This window comes from Garra rufa, chromosome 18 (genome assembly GCF_049309525.1).
Source record: "Garra rufa chromosome 18, GarRuf1.0, whole genome shotgun sequence".
Classification (NCBI taxonomy): Eukaryota; Metazoa; Chordata; class Actinopteri; order Cypriniformes; family Cyprinidae; genus Garra; species Garra rufa.
In genome coordinates, this window is record NC_133378.1 from 43,036,510 (window position 1) to 43,057,986 (window position 21,477).

General features: G+C 36.4%; 1 protein-coding gene across 2 annotated transcripts; it reads right to left on the bottom strand.

Annotated features, from left to right (window-relative positions):
- Positions 1 to 8,644: 8,644 nt before the first annotated feature.
- Positions 8,645 to 20,291, bottom strand: eno3 (enolase 3, (beta, muscle)). 2 transcript variants are annotated; one of them, XM_073822593.1, is made up of 13 exons: positions 20,221 to 20,279; positions 18,912 to 18,962; positions 18,107 to 18,192; positions 17,926 to 18,021; positions 17,729 to 17,787; positions 16,211 to 16,280; positions 13,776 to 13,909; positions 13,473 to 13,695; positions 11,265 to 11,462; positions 10,161 to 10,362; positions 9,041 to 9,149; positions 8,896 to 8,954; positions 8,645 to 8,801 (listed from the first exon to the last, which is right to left on the bottom strand). In XM_073822593.1, the coding sequence occupies exons 3-13, from the start codon at positions 18,189 to 18,191 to the stop codon at positions 8,735 to 8,737; spliced, it is 1,302 nt and encodes a 433-aa protein (XP_073678694.1). In that variant the 5' UTR covers position 18,192; positions 18,912 to 18,962; positions 20,221 to 20,279; the 3' UTR covers positions 8,645 to 8,734. The 2 variants fall into 2 exon arrangements, with proteins under 2 accessions (XP_073678694.1, XP_073678695.1); XM_073822594.1 differs by lacking the exon at positions 18,912 to 18,962 and having other exon boundaries at positions 20,221 to 20,291.
- Positions 20,292 to 21,477: the final 1,186 nt, after the last annotated feature.

Below are 21,477 nucleotides of genomic sequence, written 5' to 3' on the forward strand. Positions count from 1 at the left end.
ATGCTGGTTTTAGCTGGTTTATGCTGGTCCTTTGCTGGTTTATGCTGGTCTTTAACTGGTTTATGCTGGACCAGTTAAATACCAGCATAAACCAGCTAAAGACCAGCATAAACCAGCTAAAAACCAGCATAAACCAGTTAAAGACCATCATAAACCAGCTAAAGACCAGCATAAACCAGCAAAGGACCAGCATAAACCAGTTAAAGACCATCATAAACCAGTTAAAGACCAGCATAAACCAGCAAAGGACCAGCATAAACCAGCAAAGGACCAGCATAAACCAGCAAAGGACCAGCATAAACCAGCAAAAGACCAGCATAAACCAGCTAAAGACCAGCATAAACCAGTTAAAGACCAGCATAAACCAGCTAAAGACCAGCATAAACCAGCAAAAGACCAGCATAAACCAGCTAAAGACCAGCATAAACCAGCTAAAGACCAGCATAAACCAGCAAAGGACCAGCATAAACCAGCAAAAGACCAGCATAAACCAGCTAAAGACCAGCATAAACCAGTTAAAGACCAGCATAAACCAGCTAAAACCAGCATAAACCAGCTAAAGACCAGCATAAACCAGCTAAAGACCATCATAAACCAGCTAAAGACCAGCATAAACCAGCAAAGGACCAGCATAAACCAGCAAAGGACCAGCATAAACCAGCTAAAGACCAGCATAAACCAGCTAAAGACCAGCATAAACCAGCAAAGGATCAGCATAAACCAGCAAAAGACCAGCATAAACCAGCTAAAGACCAGCATAAACCAGTTAAAGACCAGCATAAACCAGCTAAAGACCAGCATAAACCAGCAAAAGACCAGCATAAACCAACAAAGGACCAGCATAAACCAGTTAAAGACCAGCATAAACCAGCAAAGGACCAGCATAAACCAGCAAAAGACCAGCATAAACCAGCTAAAGACCAGCATAAACCAGTTAAAGACCAGCATAAACCAGCTAAAACCAGCATAAACCAGCTAAAGACCAGCATAAACCAACAAAGGACCAGCATAAACCAGTTAAAGACCAGCATAAACCAGCAAAGGACCAGCATAAACCAGCAAAGGACCAGCATAAACCAGCAAAAGACCAGCATAAACCAGCTAAAGACCAGCATAAACCAGCTAAAGACCAGCATAAACCAGTTAAAGACCAGCATAAACCAGCTAAAGACCAGCATAAACCAGCAAAAGTCCAGCATAAACCAGCTAAAGACCAGCATAAACCAGCTAAAGACCAGCATAAACCAACAAAGGACCAGCATAAACCAGTTAAAGACCAGCATAAACCAGCAAAGGACCAGCATAAACCAGCAAAAGACCAGCATAAACCAGCTAAAGACCAGCATAAACCAGTTAAAGACCAGCATAAACCAGCTAAAGACCAGCATAAACCAACAAAGGACCAGCATAAACCAGCATAAACCAACAAAGGACCAGCATAAACCAGTTAAAGACCAGCATAAACCAGCAAAGGACCAGCATAAACCAGCTAAAGACCAGCATAAACCAGTTAAAGACCAGCATAAACCAGCTAAAGACCAGCATAAACCAGCAAAAGACCAGCATAAACCAGCTAAAGACCAGCATAAACCAGTTAAAGACCAGCATAAACCAGCTAAAGACCAGCATAAACCAACAAAGGACCAGCATAAACCAGTTAAAGACCAGCATAAACCAGCAAAGGACCAGCATAAACCAGCTAAAGACCAGCATAAACCAGTTAAAGACCAGCATAAACCAGCTAAAGACCAGCATAAACCAGCAAAAGACCAGCATAAACCAGCTAAAGACCAGCATAAACCAGCTAAAGACCAGCATAAACCAGTTAAAGACCAGCATAAACCAGCTAAAGACCAGCATAAACCAGCAAAAGACCAGCATAAACCAGCAAAAGACCATCATAAACCAGCTAAAGACCAGCATAAACCAGCTAAAGACCAGCATAAACCAGTTAAAGACCATCATAAACCAGCTAAAGACCATCATAAACCAGCTAAAGACCAGCATAAACCAGCAAAGGACCAGCATAAACCAGCAAAGGACCAGCATAAACCAGCTAAAGACCAGCATAAACCAGCTAAAGACCAGCATAAACCAGCAAAGGATCAGCATAAACCAGCAAAAGACCAGCATAAACCAGCTAAAGACCAGCATAAACCAGTTAAAGACCAGCATAAACCAGCTAAAGACCAGCATAAACCAGCAAAAGACCAGCATAAACCAACAAAGGACCAGCATAAACCAGTTAAAGACCAGCATAAACCAGCAAAGGACCAGCATAAACCAGCAAAAGACCAGCATAAACCAGCTAAAGACCAGCATAAACCAGTTAAAGACCAGCATAAACCAGCTAAAACCAGCATAAACCAGCTAAAGACCAGCATAAACCAACAAAGGACCAGCATAAACCAGTTAAAGACCAGCATAAACCAGCAAAGGACCAGCATAAACCAGCAAAGGACCAGCATAAACCAGCAAAAGACCAGCATAAACCAGCTAAAGACCAGCATAAACCAGCTAAAGACCAGCATAAACCAGTTAAAGACCAGCATAAACCAGCTAAAGACCAGCATAAACCAGCAAAAGTCCAGCATAAACCAGCTAAAGACCAGCATAAACCAGCTAAAGACCAGCATAAACCAACAAAGGACCAGCATAAACCAGTTAAAGACCAGCATAAACCAGCAAAGGACCAGCATAAACCAGCAAAAGACCAGCATAAACCAGCTAAAGACCAGCATAAACCAGTTAAAGACCAGCATAAACCAGCTAAAGACCAGCATAAACCAACAAAGGACCAGCATAAACCAGCATAAACCAACAAAGGACCAGCATAAACCAGTTAAAGACCATCATAAACCAGCAAAGGACCAGCATAAACCAGCATAAACCAACAAAGGACCAGCAAAAACCAGTTAAAGACCATCATAAACCAACAAAGGACCAGCATAAACCAGCATAAACCAACAAAGGACCAGCATAAACCAGCTAAAGACCATCATAAACCAACAAAGGACCAGCATAAACCAGCATAAACCAACAAAGGACCAGCATAAACCAGTTAAAGACCATCATAAACCAACAAAGGACCAGCATAAACCAGCATAAACCAACAAAGGACCAGCATAAACCAGTTAAAGACCATCATAAACCAACAAAGGACCAGCATAAACCAGCATAAACCAACAAAGGACCAGCATAAACCAACAAAGGACCAGCATAAACCAGTTAAAGACCATCATAAACCAGCAAAGGACCAGCATAAACCAGCATAAACCAACAAAGGACCAGCATAAACCAACAAAGGACCAGCATAAACCAACAAAGGACCAGCATAAACCAACAAAGGACCAGCATAAACCAGCATAAACCAACAAAGGACCAGCATAAACCAACAAAGGACCAGCATAAACCAGTTAAAGACCATCATAAACCAGCAAAGGACCAGCATAAACCAGCAAATGACCAGCTTAAACCAGCTAAAGACCAGCTTAAACCAGTTTAAAGACCAGCATAAACCAGCAAGGGACCAGCATAAACCAGCTAAAACCAGCATCCCAGCATCAAAACATACCTGGCTTTTTCAACAGGGTTCCACCAAAAACTCAAAAATTTAGCAATTTAACATCACAAAGGGTTTTAGATTAGACTCACCAAATTTGGTGTTGATCTGTTTAAATCTCTCCAAGGAGTTTGTTAAAGTGGCAAAACGGCACAAAACTGGCAGAGAAAATTCAAAATAACAGACTTCCTGTTGGGTTTCAGATTTTTTTTGTAGGTATTGGTGTGTTACATGTGTCTGTTGAATTTTGTACATGTATGTGAAACAGCTCAAGTGGCACTTTATTGAAATTTTATAGATGGCGCTATCAAGCCTTTGATCCAACGTGAAGTTTGGTACAGATTGGGCATTGCATGTTTAAGTTAGTGTAAAACAAGTCATTTCCTGTTGCCAACAGGTGATGCTATGATTATAACAGAATGTTGGCCTTTAGATGTGTGTTAATAAACATGTGAATTTAGTTTTTTTTTAGCGCTTTTTACAATACAAGTTGTGTCAAAGCAACCTTCTAGTAAGAACTCTAGCTGCTGCATTTTGGACCAGCTGGTATTTGTTTATTAAGCGTGCAGAACAACCACCCAATAAAGCATTACAATAATCTATCTTTGAGGTCATGAATTCATGAATTACGTTTCCGCATTTGACATCAAGAGCATAGGTCATAATTTCGATATATTTTTTTAGAAATGCTAGAAATGTGGCTTTCGAAGGAAATATTGCTATTGAATAGCACACCTAGGTTCCTGACTGATGATAAAGAATTGACAGAGCAGCCATCGAGTATTAGACAGTTTTTAAGGTTATTATTAGGTCTGATAATTAACACCTCTGTTTTTTCAGAATTTAGCAGTAAGAAATTACTCGCCATCCAGTTTTTTTATATATCAACTGTGCATTCCGTTAGTTTTTCAAATCGGTATGTCTAGCTGGGCCGCGAAGACAGAGCTGAGTATTATCAGCATAACAGTGAAAGCTGATGATATCTTCCAAGGGTAACATATAAAGCGTAAAAAGTAATGGCCCTAGTACTGAGCCTTGAGGTACTCCATACTGCACTTGTGATTGATATGATACCTCGTCATTCACTGCTACGAATTGATGCCGGTCTGATAAGTACGATTTGAACCATGCCAATGCACTACCACTAATGCCAACATAATTTTTAAGTCTATTCAAAAGAATATTGTGGTCAATAGTATCAAACGCAGCACTAAGATCCAGTAGCACTAATGGAGAGATGCAACCACGATCGGATGGCAAGAGCAGGTCGTTTGTAACTCTAATAAGAGCAGTCTCTGTACTATGACACGGTCCAAAACCTGACTTGAAATCCTCACAGATACATTTTTTCTCTAAGAAGGAACACAATTGTGAGGATACTACCTTTTCTAGTATCTTTGACATTTGTGACCCTGGACCACAAAACCAGTCTTAAGTCGCTGGGGTATATTTGTAGCAATAGCCAAAAATACATTGCATGGGTCAAAATTATTGATTTTTCTTTTATGCCAAAAATCATTAAGAAATTAAGTAAAGTTCATGTTCCATGAAGATTTTTTGTAAAATTCCTACCGTAAACATATCAAAATGTAATTTTTGATTAGTAATATGCATTGTTAAGAACCTAATTTGGACAACTTTAAAGGTGATTTTCTCTGTCTTTTTGATTTTTTTGCATCCTCCGATTTCTGATTTCAAATAGATGTATCTCAGTCAAATATTGTCCTATCCTAACAAACCATACATCAATAGAAAGCTTATTTATTGAGCTTCCATATGATGTATAAATCTCAGTTTTGTCAAATTTAACCTTATGACTGGTTTTGTGGTCCAGGGTCACATTTTTTAGATTTGAGATTGGGCTAATTATTTAATTAGTTGGGATCAAGTTGTGGTTTTTAAATGAGAGGCTTAATAACAGCCAGTTATATATCTTAATGACAATGACGAATTAATAATATTCAGAAGAGGATTTATGACATTTGGAAGCACCTCTTTTAGCTTAGATGGAATAGGGTCTAACATACATGTTGTTGGTTTAGATCAGGGATCCTCAAATCTGGCCCACAAGATCCATTTTCCTGCAGAGTTTAGCTCTAACCCTAATCAAACACACCTGAGCTTGCTAATCAAGGTCTTCAGGATCATTTGAGAAATACAGGTAGGTGAGTTTGATCAGGGTTGGAGCTAAACTCTGCGGTGCATTGGCCCTCCAGGGTAAGATTTGGGGAACCCTGGTTTAGATGATTTAACAAGTTTATACAACTCTTCATCTCCTATAGTAGAGAATGCATGGAATTGTTCCTCAAGAGATCTATAGCGTATCTGATTCCATACTGTAGCTGAAGGCTGCATGGTTACAACTTTATCTCTAATAGTATCTATCTTGGTAGTAAAGCAGTTCATAAAGTCATTACTGCAGTTGGAAAAACTCAATGCCTGTTGGTGCTTTATTTTTCATTAATGTAGCCACTGTATTGAATAAATAACTAGGGTTATGTTTGTTTTTTTAAGAAAGACGGAAAATAATCAGATCTAGCAGTTTTATGTTTTTTTATGTTTTAAAAGAAAACCTCTAGTTTTGTTTCCTTCCAGCTGCATTCCATTTTCCGTGCTGCTCTCTTCAGTGTGCAAGTGTGCTCGTTTTACCACGTGTCGGACTGTTTTCCTTAATCTTCCTTAACCGCAATAAGGAGCAACCGTATCTTAAGTGCTAGAAAAAGGAGAGTCTACAGTTTTTCTGAGCTATTGGATATGCTGAAAAATTCAGATAAGTCAGGAAGATTACGTACAAAGCAGTCTTTTGTGGTAGAAGTGATACACGAGACTAGATAATGATCTGAGATATCGTCGCTTTGCTGCAAATTTCAACACCATTAACATCAATTCCATGTGACAGTATTAAATCTAGAGTATGATTTCGGCAATGAGTAGGTCCTGACACGTGTTGTCTAACCCCAATAGAGTTCAGAATGTCTATAAATGCTGTTCCTAATGCATCTTTTTCATCATCAACATGGATGTTAAAATCAATCCCTATTAAGACTTTATCTGCAGCCAACACTAACTCGGATAGAAAATCATCAAATTCTTTAATGAAGTCAGTATGGTGCCCTGGTGGCCTGTATACAGTAGCCAGTACTAACGTCACGGGGAATTTATCATAAATACTTGTTTCTCTGGATAATGCTATATGAAGCACCATTACTTCAAACGAGTTATATTCGAAGCCCATTCTCTGAGAAACACTGAAAATATTGCTTTAAATTGTATAAACACCTCCCCCATTACCTTTTACACGCAGCTCATGTTTGTAACAGTAATTTTGGGGAGTGGAGTTTAAAATAATGTAATCGTCTGGTTTTAGCCAGGTTTCTGTCAAACAGAGCACATCTAGGTTATGATCAGGGCTCATATCATTTACAAAAAGTGCTTTCATAGAAAGGGACCTGATATTTAATAAGCCAAGCTTTATAATTTGTTTCTCTGTATTATATACATTTTTTATTTGTTGAACATCAATTAAATTGTTACTGTTAAATTGCTTTGGACGTTTATTGTATTTTCTAGATCGGGGAACAGACACAGTCTCTATGGTGTGATATCTAGGTGAAAGTGTCTCTATGTGCTGAGAATTAACTGATTTCTGTGACATCTGTGAATTTTGGTGTAGATTGGAAATTGTATGGCTGAGTTACAACAACTTCTATTCACATGGTGAAACATCAAACTTTGTCGGGCCGCCGCGAACATGCCCTTTGACAAGAACTCAAGATCTTTCCAATTTAACATTGCCAAGTCCATGCCAGCAGGTGGTGCTATGACTATTTAATATAGGAACTTAATATGAGCATGGGCATGTGTTCAGGACAAGACTTAAATTTATCAAACTTGTGAATTCTGGTGCAGATTAGACATTATATGCTTGTCAGGTATAAAAGTTTGTCAGGCCGCTACGGACACTCCCTCCAACAAAAACTCAAGATCGTCGCAATTTAACATCACAAAGGGCTTTAGATTACACTCACCAAATTTGGTGTTGATGGATTTAAATCTCTAGGAGAAGTTCAAATACAAACCTGAAAATGGCAAAAACAGCACAAAACTTGAGAAAATTCAAAATAAGACTTCCTGCTGGGTTTCGGACTTCGTACCAAAGGACTTTTTCGTAGACATTGGTTTGTTACACGCGTCTACCGAATTTCGTATATGTACGTGAAACGTAGGTCGAGGGGCACTTCACTGAAATTTTATAGGTGGAGCTATTGAGCCATTTTGACACACCCACTTCTGAGACACAAAGTTTCTTGAGTTTGAGCATATATTATTTAGGTCCTCAAAATGCCATTTGTTTTGGAGAAGAAACAACTGAGCAATTCCAATAGGGAAGATAAATGAAGTTCTTATGGGTTTGGAACAACATGAGGGTGAGTAATTAATGACAGAATTTATTTTTGGGTGAACCATCCTCTTAAAAAACAGTGGACATGCAAATGTGTTGATAAATGATTAAAACATTAACTTATTCTCAAAAACACTGGTTTACAGAAAGAACCAACAGTACAGCGCTGTGTTTGACAGATTTGACTGTGTACATCAATCACTGGAGCGCAAATTTAGATAAATGTGACCCTGGACCACAAACCCAGTCTTATGTAGCACAGGTATATTTGTAGCAATAGTTAAATACATTGTATGGGCCAAAAATCAAGATATTAAGTAATGTTCCATGGAGATATTTAGTAAATTTCCTATTGTAAATACATCAAACTTTAATTTTTGATTAGTAATATGCATTGCTAATAACTTACTCTGGACAACTTTAAAGGCGATTTTCTCAATATTTCGATTTTTTTGCACCCTCAAATTTTCAAATAGTTGTATCTTGGCTAAATATTGTCATATCCTAACAAACCATACCTCAATGGAAAGATATTTGTTCAGCTTTTAGATGAATAAATCTCAAGTTAAAAAAAAAAAAATTGACCCTTATGACTGGTTTTGTGGTCCAGGGTCACAAATGCGTTTTGATTTGTTTCGCTCTTACTGTTCCAGCATGTGAATAAAGGCACAGACAAGCCATTTCTATTTACGGTTTTATTTTGTAGTTTTTCGCATTTCAAAAAAAGTACATCAGAGCTGCTGCAGTACTGCTGGAAGAAGCTGGAGGGTTTAGAGTTTGGGGTGACGGAAGTCTTTGCCTGCGAACTTGGCCTTGTCGCCGAGCTCCTCCTCAATCCTGAGGAACACAAACACAAACACACACACAGGTGAATGTTTGGCACACTCTGATTGGACGGCTGATTGGAAGGAGGTATGATGTCATTGCTCACCTCATCAGCTGGTTGTACTTTGCCAAGCGCTCTGATCTGCAGGGGGCACCGGTCTTGATCTGATCACATCAGAACACATGTTAGTTTGACAGATTCTCATCAAACTGCACTGAAGACATGATACGTTTGCATTGATTTTGAATACCTGTCCTGTGCAGAGACCGACCACCAGGTCAGCGATGAAGGTGTCCTCTGTCTCACCAGAGCGATGGCTGACCATCACACCCCAACCATTAGACTGAGCCAGCTTACAACTACAGACAGAGAGAGAGATTTAATAAGTTTATTATTAGGGAAATATAAAATTTTCATCCATGTTTTAATAAACAGTAAACCTTTTGTGTGCCACTTTGTTTGCCAGAAAAAAAAATTACTAATTCCAATTTTTCTTTTGACATTTTATACAAACTCGCAATTGCGAGAAAAAAAAAAAAAAAAAAAAAAAAAAAAAAAAAAAAAAGATATAAACTTGCAATTCTGAGAAATAAAAGTCAGAATTTGCTAGATTGCTTTATCTCGCAATCCCGACTTTATAATTGTGCGTTTATATCTCTCAGTTCCAAGAAAAAAGTCAGAATTGCGAGAAACAAACTCGCAATTGTGAGGAAAAAAAAAAAAATTCCGACCTTATAACTCACAATTGTGCATTTATACCTTTCAGTTGCGAGAGAGAAGAAGGAAAAAAAAAAAAAAAAAAAAAAAGGAATTAGTCATTTTTCTTTTGATTACATTTTAAAAGATTAAATTGTTAATGTTTTATGTCTTCATTTAAATACCACCTGTATAATAATGAATTTAATTTGAATCCTAAATATGGAAATCAAATCTATGGAAGCCCGTTTACGCCACTGAATAATAATTAAAAAAAAAATTTATATATAATAATAAAGCTATTGCGACTTCTCACAATTCTGACTATTTAGAGTTGTTCTGGGAATTGAGAGTTTATATCCCGCAATTCTGACTTGTAATTGTACTTACAATAACAAATGCATTTATCTCACAGTTCTGACAAGACAAAAAAAAAAAAATTATATATATATATATATATAAAATTCAGAATTGTGAGAAGTCACAAAACCTTTTTTATTTTTTACTCAGTGGCGGAAATGGACTTCCGTACAAATCAGACAAACAGATTTAAAAAGTGGCCTGAAAATAATAAACATTTTAGGAAAATATAAATTTATCCATGTTTTTTTGTGCGCCACTTTGTTTGCCAGAAAAAAAAAAAGGGAATTAGTAATTTTTCTATGTGAACTCACGCCTGGATGGACTCTGTGACGGAGCCGATCTGGTTGACCTTCAGCAGCAGGCAGTTGCAGGCCTTCTTCTCACAGGCCTGCTGGATGCGTTTGGGGTTGGTGACGGTCAGATCGTCTCCCACCACCTGGATGTCCACCGCACCTGTGAACTTGGTCCAGTTCTCCCAGTCGTCCTGGTCGAACGGATCCTCGATGGACTGGACTGAGATCAAAACCAGACGCACATAAACACAGACGTTCTTGCGATTGAGAGTGAGTGTGCGTGTTTAAAAGGGGTCATCGGGTGCAAAACTCACTTTTCCATGTTGTTTGAACATTAATGTGTGTTGACAGTTTGTGTACAGAACCACCCTACAATGATACAAATTCACCAAGTGGTATTTTTTAATCTTTAAAAGTAATATCCCCTTTTTCAAATCAGCTCATTCTCAGCTTCTTATGGATGTGACGACACAAAGACAGAGGCCCCTCCCACGATAGTTGATTGACATGAGCGCCTTACCTTAGCCCCGCCCTCCCGATCTCCATTGTGTGACTCAGGTGCAGAGGAAGACTCTAATTGAGCGATTGAGGTGTTCTGTTGTTGGATGTAATAATGAACACAGCAGTCGTCATTCACTCCCTACATCTGAGCCGATGAAGACGCAGAGGATTGCGTTATTTTTGTTTTTGAACGAAAAGCGCCGATCCCGATTTCCATATGCATCTATGTTTGTGTGAATTGTTCCTGATGCAGCTTCACTCACAGCAGAAGCGAGTATAAAGTTTTCTTATGCATCTTTGCAAATGACCTTTCTTAATAACGTGCTTTTTGGCAAATTTCGCCACTAAATGTGGCTAAATGTGGCTAAAGTAAACATTACAGCTCATAATCTCACTGCAGAGAGGGGCGGGGCAAGCAGAGCTCATTTGCATTTAAAGGGACCATGCAATAAAAATGAGCTGATATTTTGCAGAGGTGTTTTTGACAAGGTAAAAGGGTGTTTTTTTTTTACACTACTATTGAGATTTAACCAAAGCATATTAAAGACTTTTCATTAAGACCCTACTTGTGGAAAATGGCCATCCGATGACCCCTTTAAGTGTGTGTGTAAGTGTGTGTACCGGGGTAGTTCTTGATGAAGCTCTTGTACAGGTCTCCCAGCTGTTCTCCAGTGATGTGGCGTTTTGGGTCGTCGGGTGATTTGAAGTCCAGGTCGTATTTGCCGCTTCTGAAGAACTCTGACGCGGCGACATCCATGCCGATGATGATCTTGTCAGGATAGCCGGCCTTCTCGATGGCGGACTTCAGCAGCTCCAGAGCTACAGAACCACAGAGACGTTCAGTTCAGCAAACAGAGGTTTACGGCAGTCAGCGTGAGACTAGAAGAGTTTATTCCTGATACGAACACAATATCTTCACATGTTCTACAAACACAAATGAATAGGAAGCAGAAACTGAGTTTTTGGTTCGAACATCTCTGCTTTCAAACACTTGAATATGAAAATAGCTTACTGATCACATCGTAAAACCTGCTGTCCTTCTTCAGTGTTTTTGTCTGGTTTTCCAGTGCAAATGTCCACAGATTCTTAAAATCAACATACTTTCACCAGAGATGCTAAATTACAGATAAGACTTATTTTATGAGAAATTTATCCAAAAGTAGTGCGTTCTTGATTAAAACAAGAACAAATATCTACCAATAGAGTCAGAAAATAGATTCTCAGAGCACAAGTATAGCTCAAATACATTGTCTTTTTCTAAGTACGCTGAAGTAGACTAACGTATACTTTTAAACTAAAAATAGCACACTTGAATAAACATCTTTGTCATAAGGGTAGACAAGACAAGCATTTGAGGTTAAAAAGTACATAAAAATCATACATTTTTTTTCCAGTGCAAATGTCTACAGATTCTTAAAATCAACATACTTTCACCAGAGTTGCTAAATTAGAGATAAGTAGTCTTATTTTATGAGAAATTTACCAAAAATAAGACAAATATCTACCAATGGAGTCAGGAAAAAATATTCCCAGATAGTTTGTCTTATTTTATGCATAAACTGATTTTATTTGTTCCATTTTTCAGAAGGCAACACTTAATATCTTTATTTGCATCTCCAGTAAATCTCTTGATTTAAGGATGGTTTAGATATTTGCAATTCAAAACAAGATAAAAATACTCAGGAAGATCTTTTTTATTATTATTGTTACTTTATCACCATTAAGATACTATTATAGTTTTTATAAAAAAAAAAAAAATAAATAAAATAAATAAATAAATATATATATATATATTTTTTTTTTTATAGTAGCTGATTATACACCCCCCCCCCCTTTTTTTTTTTTTTTTTTTTTGAAAAATCTACTTTTATCCATGTTCTAATAAAAAGTAAATCTCTTTTGTGTGCCACTTCGTTTGCCAGAAAAAAGTCATTTTTTCTTTTGATTACATTTTGAAAGATTAATTAAATTGTTCGCGTTTTATGTCTTCGTTTAAATGCTAACATTTTTAATAAAATTAATTCTTAATCTAGGAAAGTCAAATCAGAGAACAAAGAAAAGTGGCCTAAAAGCTTTATAGGCTGCTAATATTGAAACACTTTTAATAAATTACTTAAGTTGGACAATCCAAATTAATTAGACAATTAGACATGCTTTCTGATTATACAGAATATATAAATTAATTTATAACTTTAAATGGCAAGTATATAAAAAAAACTAAAAAAAAAAAAAAAAAAAAAAAAAAAAAAGTGAATAATCAAATTAAAACTATTAAAACATTAAAAAAAAATATTTAAAATGAATGTTAACTAAAATAGACTTTTTTCAGCCAGTTGTCAAGGCACCATTTCTAACTAAAACTGGATTAAAAAGTTTGTAAACATACATTTAAAAAATAAAAACTACTTGAAAATTATAAAAACAGACGACAGAATTACTAAAACTAAAATTAAAATGTAAACATGAAAATAAAAACATATACACATACATATGAAACTTTTAAAATTAGTTTTGGCAAATTATACAAGTTTAAAAAAAAAAAAAAAAAAAAAAAAAAAAAAAAGTAGCCTGTTGAAATAATTTTTATTTTTTCCCAGATTCACTATTGGGCTCCATTTTTTCATCTTTACTATAAAATCATTATTTTTTTGGCACATTTTATAACTTTCATGAAATCAATTAATTGTATAGCCTGAAACATTTAGATTTCTGAAATTGTATTTAACCATTACACTGAATCTAGAAAAACAAAAAGAGCTTTTTTCAGTTAATTTAAACGCGAGTCATTTAATTCCCGTTTTTCATTGTGCTCTAAATCAGGTGTCATACCCTCGTTGTTCTCGAGGATGTTGGGTGCGAATCCACCCTCGTCTCCTACATTAGTGGCGTCTTTCCCGTATTTGGCCTTGATGACGTTCTTGAGGTTGTGGTAGACCTCTGCTCCGATCCTCATGGCCTCGTGGAAGTTCTTGGCTCCCACCGGCAGGATCATGAACTCCTGCATGGCCAGCTTGTTCCCGGCGTGAGAGCCGCCGTTGATCACATTGAAGGCCTGAGAGAGACAGACAGAGGAGAGGATGAGGAGATGAGGCGGCACAGGTGTGAGAAACACAGGAGCGGTGGTAAACGTACAGGAACGGGCAGGATCACGTCTTTGTTTCCGGCGAGGTCTGCGATGTGGCGATACAGAGGAACACCCTTCTCAGCGGCGCCCGCCTTACACACCGCCAGACTCACACCCAGAATTGCATTAGCACCGAACTTAGCTGCAGGAGAGGAAAACAAGCAGGTAGGATTCAGAAAGTGTTTATCTGTAGGCTTTACCAATACATTTATACACTTGACAGACATGTCCATCTAAAGCGAGTCATTAGCATTCAATATATAAACATTTACACAGCCGCTCAAAAGTTTGGGATCAATATGATTTTTAAAAATGTTTCTTATGCTCATCCAGGCTGCATTTAATTAAAAAAAAAAAAAAAAAAAACACACACACACGTATTTTTTTTTTTCCCCCCAGTTTTGGTTAACTATAAATTGCCATTAAATGCTATGACTTTATGATTTCAGCTCCAATTTCTGAGCTTTTGGGGCCTTAACTTTGAAAGGACAAATTAACATCCTTTTTTTTAATCATGATTTTAGATTTTTAACTCAAATGTAAGTGGCTTAATTCCCTTGTTAATGTTTTAATGTCTTTATTTAAATGCCACCAGGTTTAATAATTTAAATCCTAAAAACTAGAAAAAGTCAAATCAGACAACATAGACGTAAAAGAAATATTCTGAAATATTATTTAAATTTAAAATAAATTTTCCATGTAAATATTTCAAAATCTAATTTATTTCTGTGATGCAAAGCTGAATTTCCAGCATCATTACTCCAGTATTCAGTGCCACATGATCCTTCAGAAATCATTTTAATATACTGATTTATTATCAATGTTGAAAACAGTTGTGCTGCTTAATATTTTGTTTGGAAGCTGTGATACTTTTTTCAGGATTCCTTGATCAGTAATAATAATAATAATAATAATAATAATAATAATAATAATAAAAAAAGTTTTAACAATAAACACTGCCATTTAAATGTTTAGGGTCGGTACATTTTACTTTTTTTTTTTTTTTTCCAAAGAAATTAATACTTTTATTCATCAAGGCGGTGTTAAATTAATAAGTGATAGCATAGATTTACATTGTTGAAAAATATTAATATTTGGCATAAATGCTGTTCTTTTTAAATTTGTTATTCAAAGAATTCTAAGAAAAAAAAAAAAAAAAAAATCAATATCGTTTCCAATATTGATAATTCTATATAATAATAATAATAATAAATCAGTATATTAGAATGATTTCTGAACGATCATGTGACACTGAAGACTGGAGTAACAGCTGATGAAAATTCAGTTTTGCATCACAGAAATAAATTATATTTTAAAGCATATTCAAATGAAAACCCATTATTTTATATTGTAAAAACATTTTTCAATATTATGTTTTCATGTATTTGTGATTAAATAAATGCAGTCTTGATGAGCAGAAGAGACGTATATATAAAAATTAAAAAAACAAAAACAAAAAAAAAAAAAAAAAAAAACACAAGTCTTTTGAGCGGAAGTGCACTGCAGAAAATGCTTTTCTTACTCACATATTTTGGCTGGAAACAAGACAAATATATATATATATATTATATATATATATATATATATATATATATATATATATATATATATATAAACAAAGAAAATTTGTGTAGACAAGTAAAAATTCTCTTGTTTTCAGAAAAAACAAGTCAAAATTAAGTTTTTGCTTAGAACAAGCAAAATAATCTGCCAATGGGGTAAGAAAAAAAAAAAAAAGAAAGAAAAAAAAAAAAGAAAGACTCATTTCAAAATCATCTCATTTCAAATGGAAAACCAGATTATCTCTCTTACCCCATTGGCAGATTATTTCGCTTTTTTGAAGCAAAAACGCACTCAGTTCTGACTTGTTTTTTCTAAAAGCAACAATTTTTACTTGTCTAGAAAATCCTTCTTTTTAAGATATTTTGGCTGGAAACAAGACAAAAAAATAAATCCACACTGCAAACAAAATGCTTTTCTTACTTGGAGTAACAGCTGATGAAAATTTGGCATTGCATCACAGGAATAAACTATATTTTAAAGCACATTCAAATGAAAACCATTTTATATTGTAAAAACAGTTTGCAATATTACAGATTTTTCCTGTATTTTTGATCAAATAAATGCAGTCTTGATGAGCAGAAGAGACTTCTTTAAAAAAAAAAAAAACATTAAAAGTCTTGAGCGGCAGTGCACTGCAAAAAATGCTTTAAAAAAGAATTTTGTAGACAAGTAAAAATTTCTTACCCCATTGGCAGAATATTTCGCTAGTTTCAAACAAAAACACAATTAAGTGAAAGAACTTTTACTCGTCTAGAAAATTCTTCTTGATTTATGAATTTTTAGATATTTTGGCTGGAAACAAGCAACTAAAGCATTTACAGTGCGTATATTACTTAATGCATGTGAATCAAACCTGATTTTATAAAGGGGTTTTATTTACATTTGTTCTCAGTTCCATCGAGTTCCAGCATGAACTTGTCGATCTTCTCCTGTTCGACGACGCTGAACTTCTGTTTAAAGACACAAGGATGACAGAACAAAGGATGTCAAACACATAAACTGAACAGTTCATCCGGTTTATGGGGGATTTCATTACATGCGGGGCCCTTTATTTGTGTCACATTTTGTTTTGTTGCAGCATTATGTTAAACTGCTTTAAATTAGTTTTTCCCCCACATCAATTTACACTCCATACACCATAATAATGACAAAGCAAAAACCAGATTTGCACATTTGACAAATGTATTAAAAATAAAACACTGAAATAAGTAGATTGCATAAGTATTCATACCCTTAACTCAGTCCATAGTTGAAGCAGCTTTACAGCCTCAAGGCTTTTTGGGTCTGATGTGAGCATCTTTGCACATCTGCATTTGGCAATTATCTGCCATTCTTTGCCTCACCTTTTCACCTCTCCATCTCTGTCAGCTTGGACATTTTCTAGAGTCCTAGTTGTTCCAATCGTCTTCCATTATGGAGAATGCTTCTGTCAACCTTCAATGCAGCAGATTTGTTTCTGAACTCTTCTCTAGATCATGGCCTTAACGCAAGTCTGTCACTGAGCTCTACAGGCAGTTATCTTGGTTTTTGCTCTGATCTGCATTTTCAGCTGTTAGACCTTTTCTGAGAGGCGTGTGTCTTTCTAAATCAGACTCATTCAAATGAATTTGCCACAGTTTAACTCCACTCCAAGTGTAGGAACATCTAGAAGCGATATGAATGCTCCTGAGATACATTTCCAGTGACCCAGAAAAGGGTATGAATACTTATGCAACAGGATCTTTCCAGTGTTTGAGGAAAACATTTCAGGATTTCTCTCCATATAATGGACTTCTATGGTGCCTCCAAGTTTGAACTTCCAAAATGCAGCTTCAAAGGGCTCTAAACGATCCCAGCCGAGGAAAGGAGGGTCTTATCTAGCAAAACCATGGGTTATTTTCTAAAAACAATTACAATTTATATACTTTTAAAACCTCAAATGCTCATCTTGTCTAGCTCTGTGTGTACTCCGTGTAGAGATTAAAAAGTATATAAATTGTAATTGTTTTTAGACAATAACCCATTGTTTTGCTTGATAAGACACTTCTTCCTCATCTGGGATCATTTAGAGTCCTTTGAAGCTGCATTTTGGAAGTTTAAACTCGGGAGCACCATAGAAGTCCACTATATGGAGAGAAATCCTGAAATGTTTTCCACAAAAAAACACCATTTCTTTACGACTGAAGAAAGAAAGACGTGAACATCTTGGATGACAAGGGGGTGAGCACATTATCTGTAAATTTTTGTTCTGAAATGAACTACTCCTTTAAAGCAGTTTAACATAATGCTGCAACAAAACGTGAAAAAAAAAAAAGAGGGTATGAATACTTTTGCAAGGCACTCTTAAATACGAACTAAATACCATCAGGTTAAAATGTGTATTAGGTTGAAAGTAGGCAAGCATTTTGATATCTTTCACCTTTTCAATCAGTTTAGGAGCGATCTCTTTGTTCACATGGTCCACAGCCTTCTGGGTACCTTAAACATTCACACACATACATATTGATTATTTGTCTGTTTGTTTGTAATAACGTGTGTGTGTGTGTGTGTGTGTGTGTGTGTGTGTGTGTGTGTGTGTGTGTGTGTGTGTGTGTGTATATATAAAGACAGATGTACCTTTGCCCAGGTAGCGTGTTTTGTCTCCATCTCTGAGCTCCAGAGCCTCATGAACTCCAGTGGAAGCTCCGCTGGGAACAGCCGCCCGGAAACGACCTGATGAACCCATCCATTAAAACTATTACAGACTACAGCAGGAACATTAAGAACACAGACAGTGAGATTGAGTGAGTGTTTGTACCTTTAGACGTGTACAGATCCACCTCCACCGTGGGGTTTCCTCTGGAGTCGAGGATTTCACGAGCGTGAATCTTACTGATAGACATCCTGAGAGAGACACAGAGTTCAGTCAACACATACACCAGCATTAAACTTAAGGAAGAGTCACACATTAGCCATTTACAGTCATTTTTGACCACATGATGCATAAATCTCAGTTTTAAAATAAAAGTACACTTATGACTGGTTTTGTGATCTGTGGTCAAAAATACTGAGGATGAATAATTTTTCACAGCAATGTTATTTTATTAACATTGAAACACAGTTATATACAATTTATATCATTTATATTAGTTTTTACACTGCCAAAAATGATTGATTTTTTGTCTAGACAACAATTGTCTTGCTGTCAGGAAGAAAAAAGAAGAAAAACCACACAAGACAAAATAAAGTGCATTATTGCATAAAACAAGCAAAATAATCTGCCAATGGGGTAAGAAAAATAATCTAGTTTTCTGTTTGAAATAAGATTTTTTTTTTCTTACCCCATTGGCAGATTATTTTGCTTGTTCCAAGCAAAAACAATACCTAATTTTGACTAGTTTTTTTCTGAAAACAAGAAAATTACTTGTCCAGAAAAGAATTCTTTGATATTTTGGCTGGAAATTAAAAAAAAAAAAAAAATAATAATTGCATGTTTTTGTCATTTCAAGTGTTTTTTGTAAATACATGTCTACAAAGTTGCATTGGTTTTTATTTTAGAAATGGTTCCTTGACAACTAGTTGAAATATATGCCACAAACCATACTGTACACACACACACTTACTTCAGCTGTCTGACACAGATACAGTCTGAGGTTTCTCTATTAATAGAGCGGCTACAGCAGAGAGAGAGAGAGAGAGAGAGAGAGAGAGAGAGAGAGAGAGAGAGAGAGAGAGAGAGAGAGAGAGAGAGAGAGAGAGAGAGAGAGAGAGAGAGAGAGAGAGAGAGAGAGAGAGTCTGTTTCATACCTCAACAACTCTATATGACCTTTACTAAAGCCTTGCTGAACCTTGACCTTTGTATACGTGCAATGACACTGTACTCCACTGTAACACACAGTAGCTACATAGAAGCCACTACACGGTACATTTAATTAAATACCATTTAGTTCATTAATAATCTGCATCAGATCCTCATGAGTAGAACTCAATTTGACGCAAATTGTTAGTAAAAAAAAAATAAATTATGTATATATTAAAAGGCTATTTATATGTTTAAACAATTATCTTGCGTTGTATAAACTTGTCACAATTTCGCAACATTTTCAGGTTTTCTCCAAACAATCACTGAATATCAGTCTCCAATCACAGCACAGCATCTTATCGCGCGCAGAGCTGCCCACGAACGTGCGGCGCGTGACCCTACAATGCCAACACTGCGCGTGCACATTGACGCAACAATTAGTTATTAAATAACTCGCATTATGACGCAATAATAGCGGACTCTGAGCGCGCGCGGACTTTAGCCTGAAAGTGTGTTCATAACTTTTGAACACTTATTTAACATTTAGTGAATTAAATATCTGCATTTGCACATTTGAAAGATCTTAAAGTGACTTGCACGCTGCTTATAATCTATAATGACTCCTTTTAGAAGTTTAAAACGTACGTTTCTGATCAAAAACGATGAATAATAATGTTTGACTAAACGGTCTGCGATGGCTCCACCGGAAGCGTGAAGGTCATTCGGTTTATGCTAATGTTACTTCAGAAAGTTTGACGGTTCGTGTCTTAAATCTGCCTCGGTTTGACAAAATCCGCTTTCAGCGGGAGCCTCTACAGAAACCATATTCCCCCTAACAGCAAACTTATACACACACATCCATTTAAAACAACGCAACAAGAGCTAAAGGATCTGCAGACCCCGGATCAGAAGACGCGTTCAACAGCGGGCACGAGTTTAGAACAAGAGCTGATCTCAGATCAGTCGCTCCATTAAGATTCAGGAAGCAGCGCTTTCACACTTGATAGAGTTCAACTCACTTCAGCAGAGCTCGTGCCCGCGCTCGTTTGCAACCGCGAACGAAAGCGCCAGCAACACCAAAACGTAAAAACACAGAGTTGCAGTAAATGCGTGCGGATTTGCGTGATTACCTGCGGGCGATTCGGTTCGGCGTCGGTCTCGGCGTTTGACAGGGCGTGAGTGCGCGTTCCAGCCGCAGAGGCGCAATTTATAGACGGTCTCTGAGCAGCGTCCCCGTATATGGGAGAAGCCTTAGGGAGCGTCTGCAAACACCAAACGTTTACACAGGAGCCGCCCACATCTCCAATGATTTATAGTGCAACAAAGTAATCAAATACAAATATTATCATAACTAGTTTCTAGAATGGCTTTATAAACAGGATAGAATTAGAGAGAACATACACACATCAAGCTGAAGGCATTACATTATCCTGCTAATGCAGTTCAGTGCCAGTGTTTGACATTCTAACACATCAGTCTTGGTATTTTGAAGTTAGGTATCACTTCTTTCTGATATGTTTGGACGTACTGCTTAATGCATACTGCAGAGTATGTACTATAAGTGGCTATTAGTTAAACAGTGTTAAATATTATGCTATTTGTAACTATAAATATCAAGTTTTAATCACTAAACACTGCAAATTTGAGTCTTAGGTGGCCTGGGTAGGCTACATTGTAAAAAATGCTTTTCTTATTTAGATTTTTAGTCTTGTTTCCAGCCAAAACAAACATTTTTAAACCAAAAAGGATTTTCTGGACGAATAAAAATGTCTTGTTTTCAGGAAAAAAAAAAAAAGTCAAAATTAAGTGTCTTTTGCTTGAAACAAACTGAATAATCTGCCAATGGGGTGAGAACATTTTTGCCTTATCCATTGGCAGATCATTTAGCTTGTTCTAAGCAAAAACTCACTTAATTTTGATTTGTTTTTTCTGAAAACAAGACAATAATTTTTACTCGTCTAGAAAATCCTTCTTGGTTTAAGAATTTTTAGATAATTTGGCTGGAAGCAAGACAAAATCTAAGTAACAAAAGCAATTTTTGCAGTGTATTCAATGCATGCTTAGTGTACCACTGCATGCTGCGAAATAGTAGCTTTAACAAAAGCTCTGTTTGATCTGGGGGTTTGATCTGACGTCTGTCCGTTCAAATAAAGAAAAATAAAATATATATTTTTCCTGAATCATATTTAATATATTTTGACTTACTCCAGTAAATAAAAAATAAACATTATTAATTATCATAAATCTAAAAATAAGCTATTTCATCCATATGCAACTGCAGTGGTTCCCAACCACGTTCCTGAAGGCCCTTCCGTACTGCACATTTTGCATCTCTCCTTTGTCTAACACACCCATTTCAGGTCTTGAGCATCTACTAATGAGCTGAT

Coding starts and splice junctions, on each gene's coding strand:
- eno3 (XM_073822594.1), bottom strand. CDS start 18,191: ATGTCTATCAGTAAGATTCACGCTCGTGAAATCCTCGACTCCAGAGGA. Junction 16,281..17,728: donor CTCCTAAACTGATTGAAAAG/GTGAAAGATATC, acceptor GTCTTTAAACAG/AAGTTCAGCGTCGTCGAACA. Junction 9,150..10,160: donor GTCACAGAGTCCATCCAGGC/GTGAGTTCACAT, acceptor CTCTGTCTGTAG/TTGTAAGCTGGCTCAGTCTA.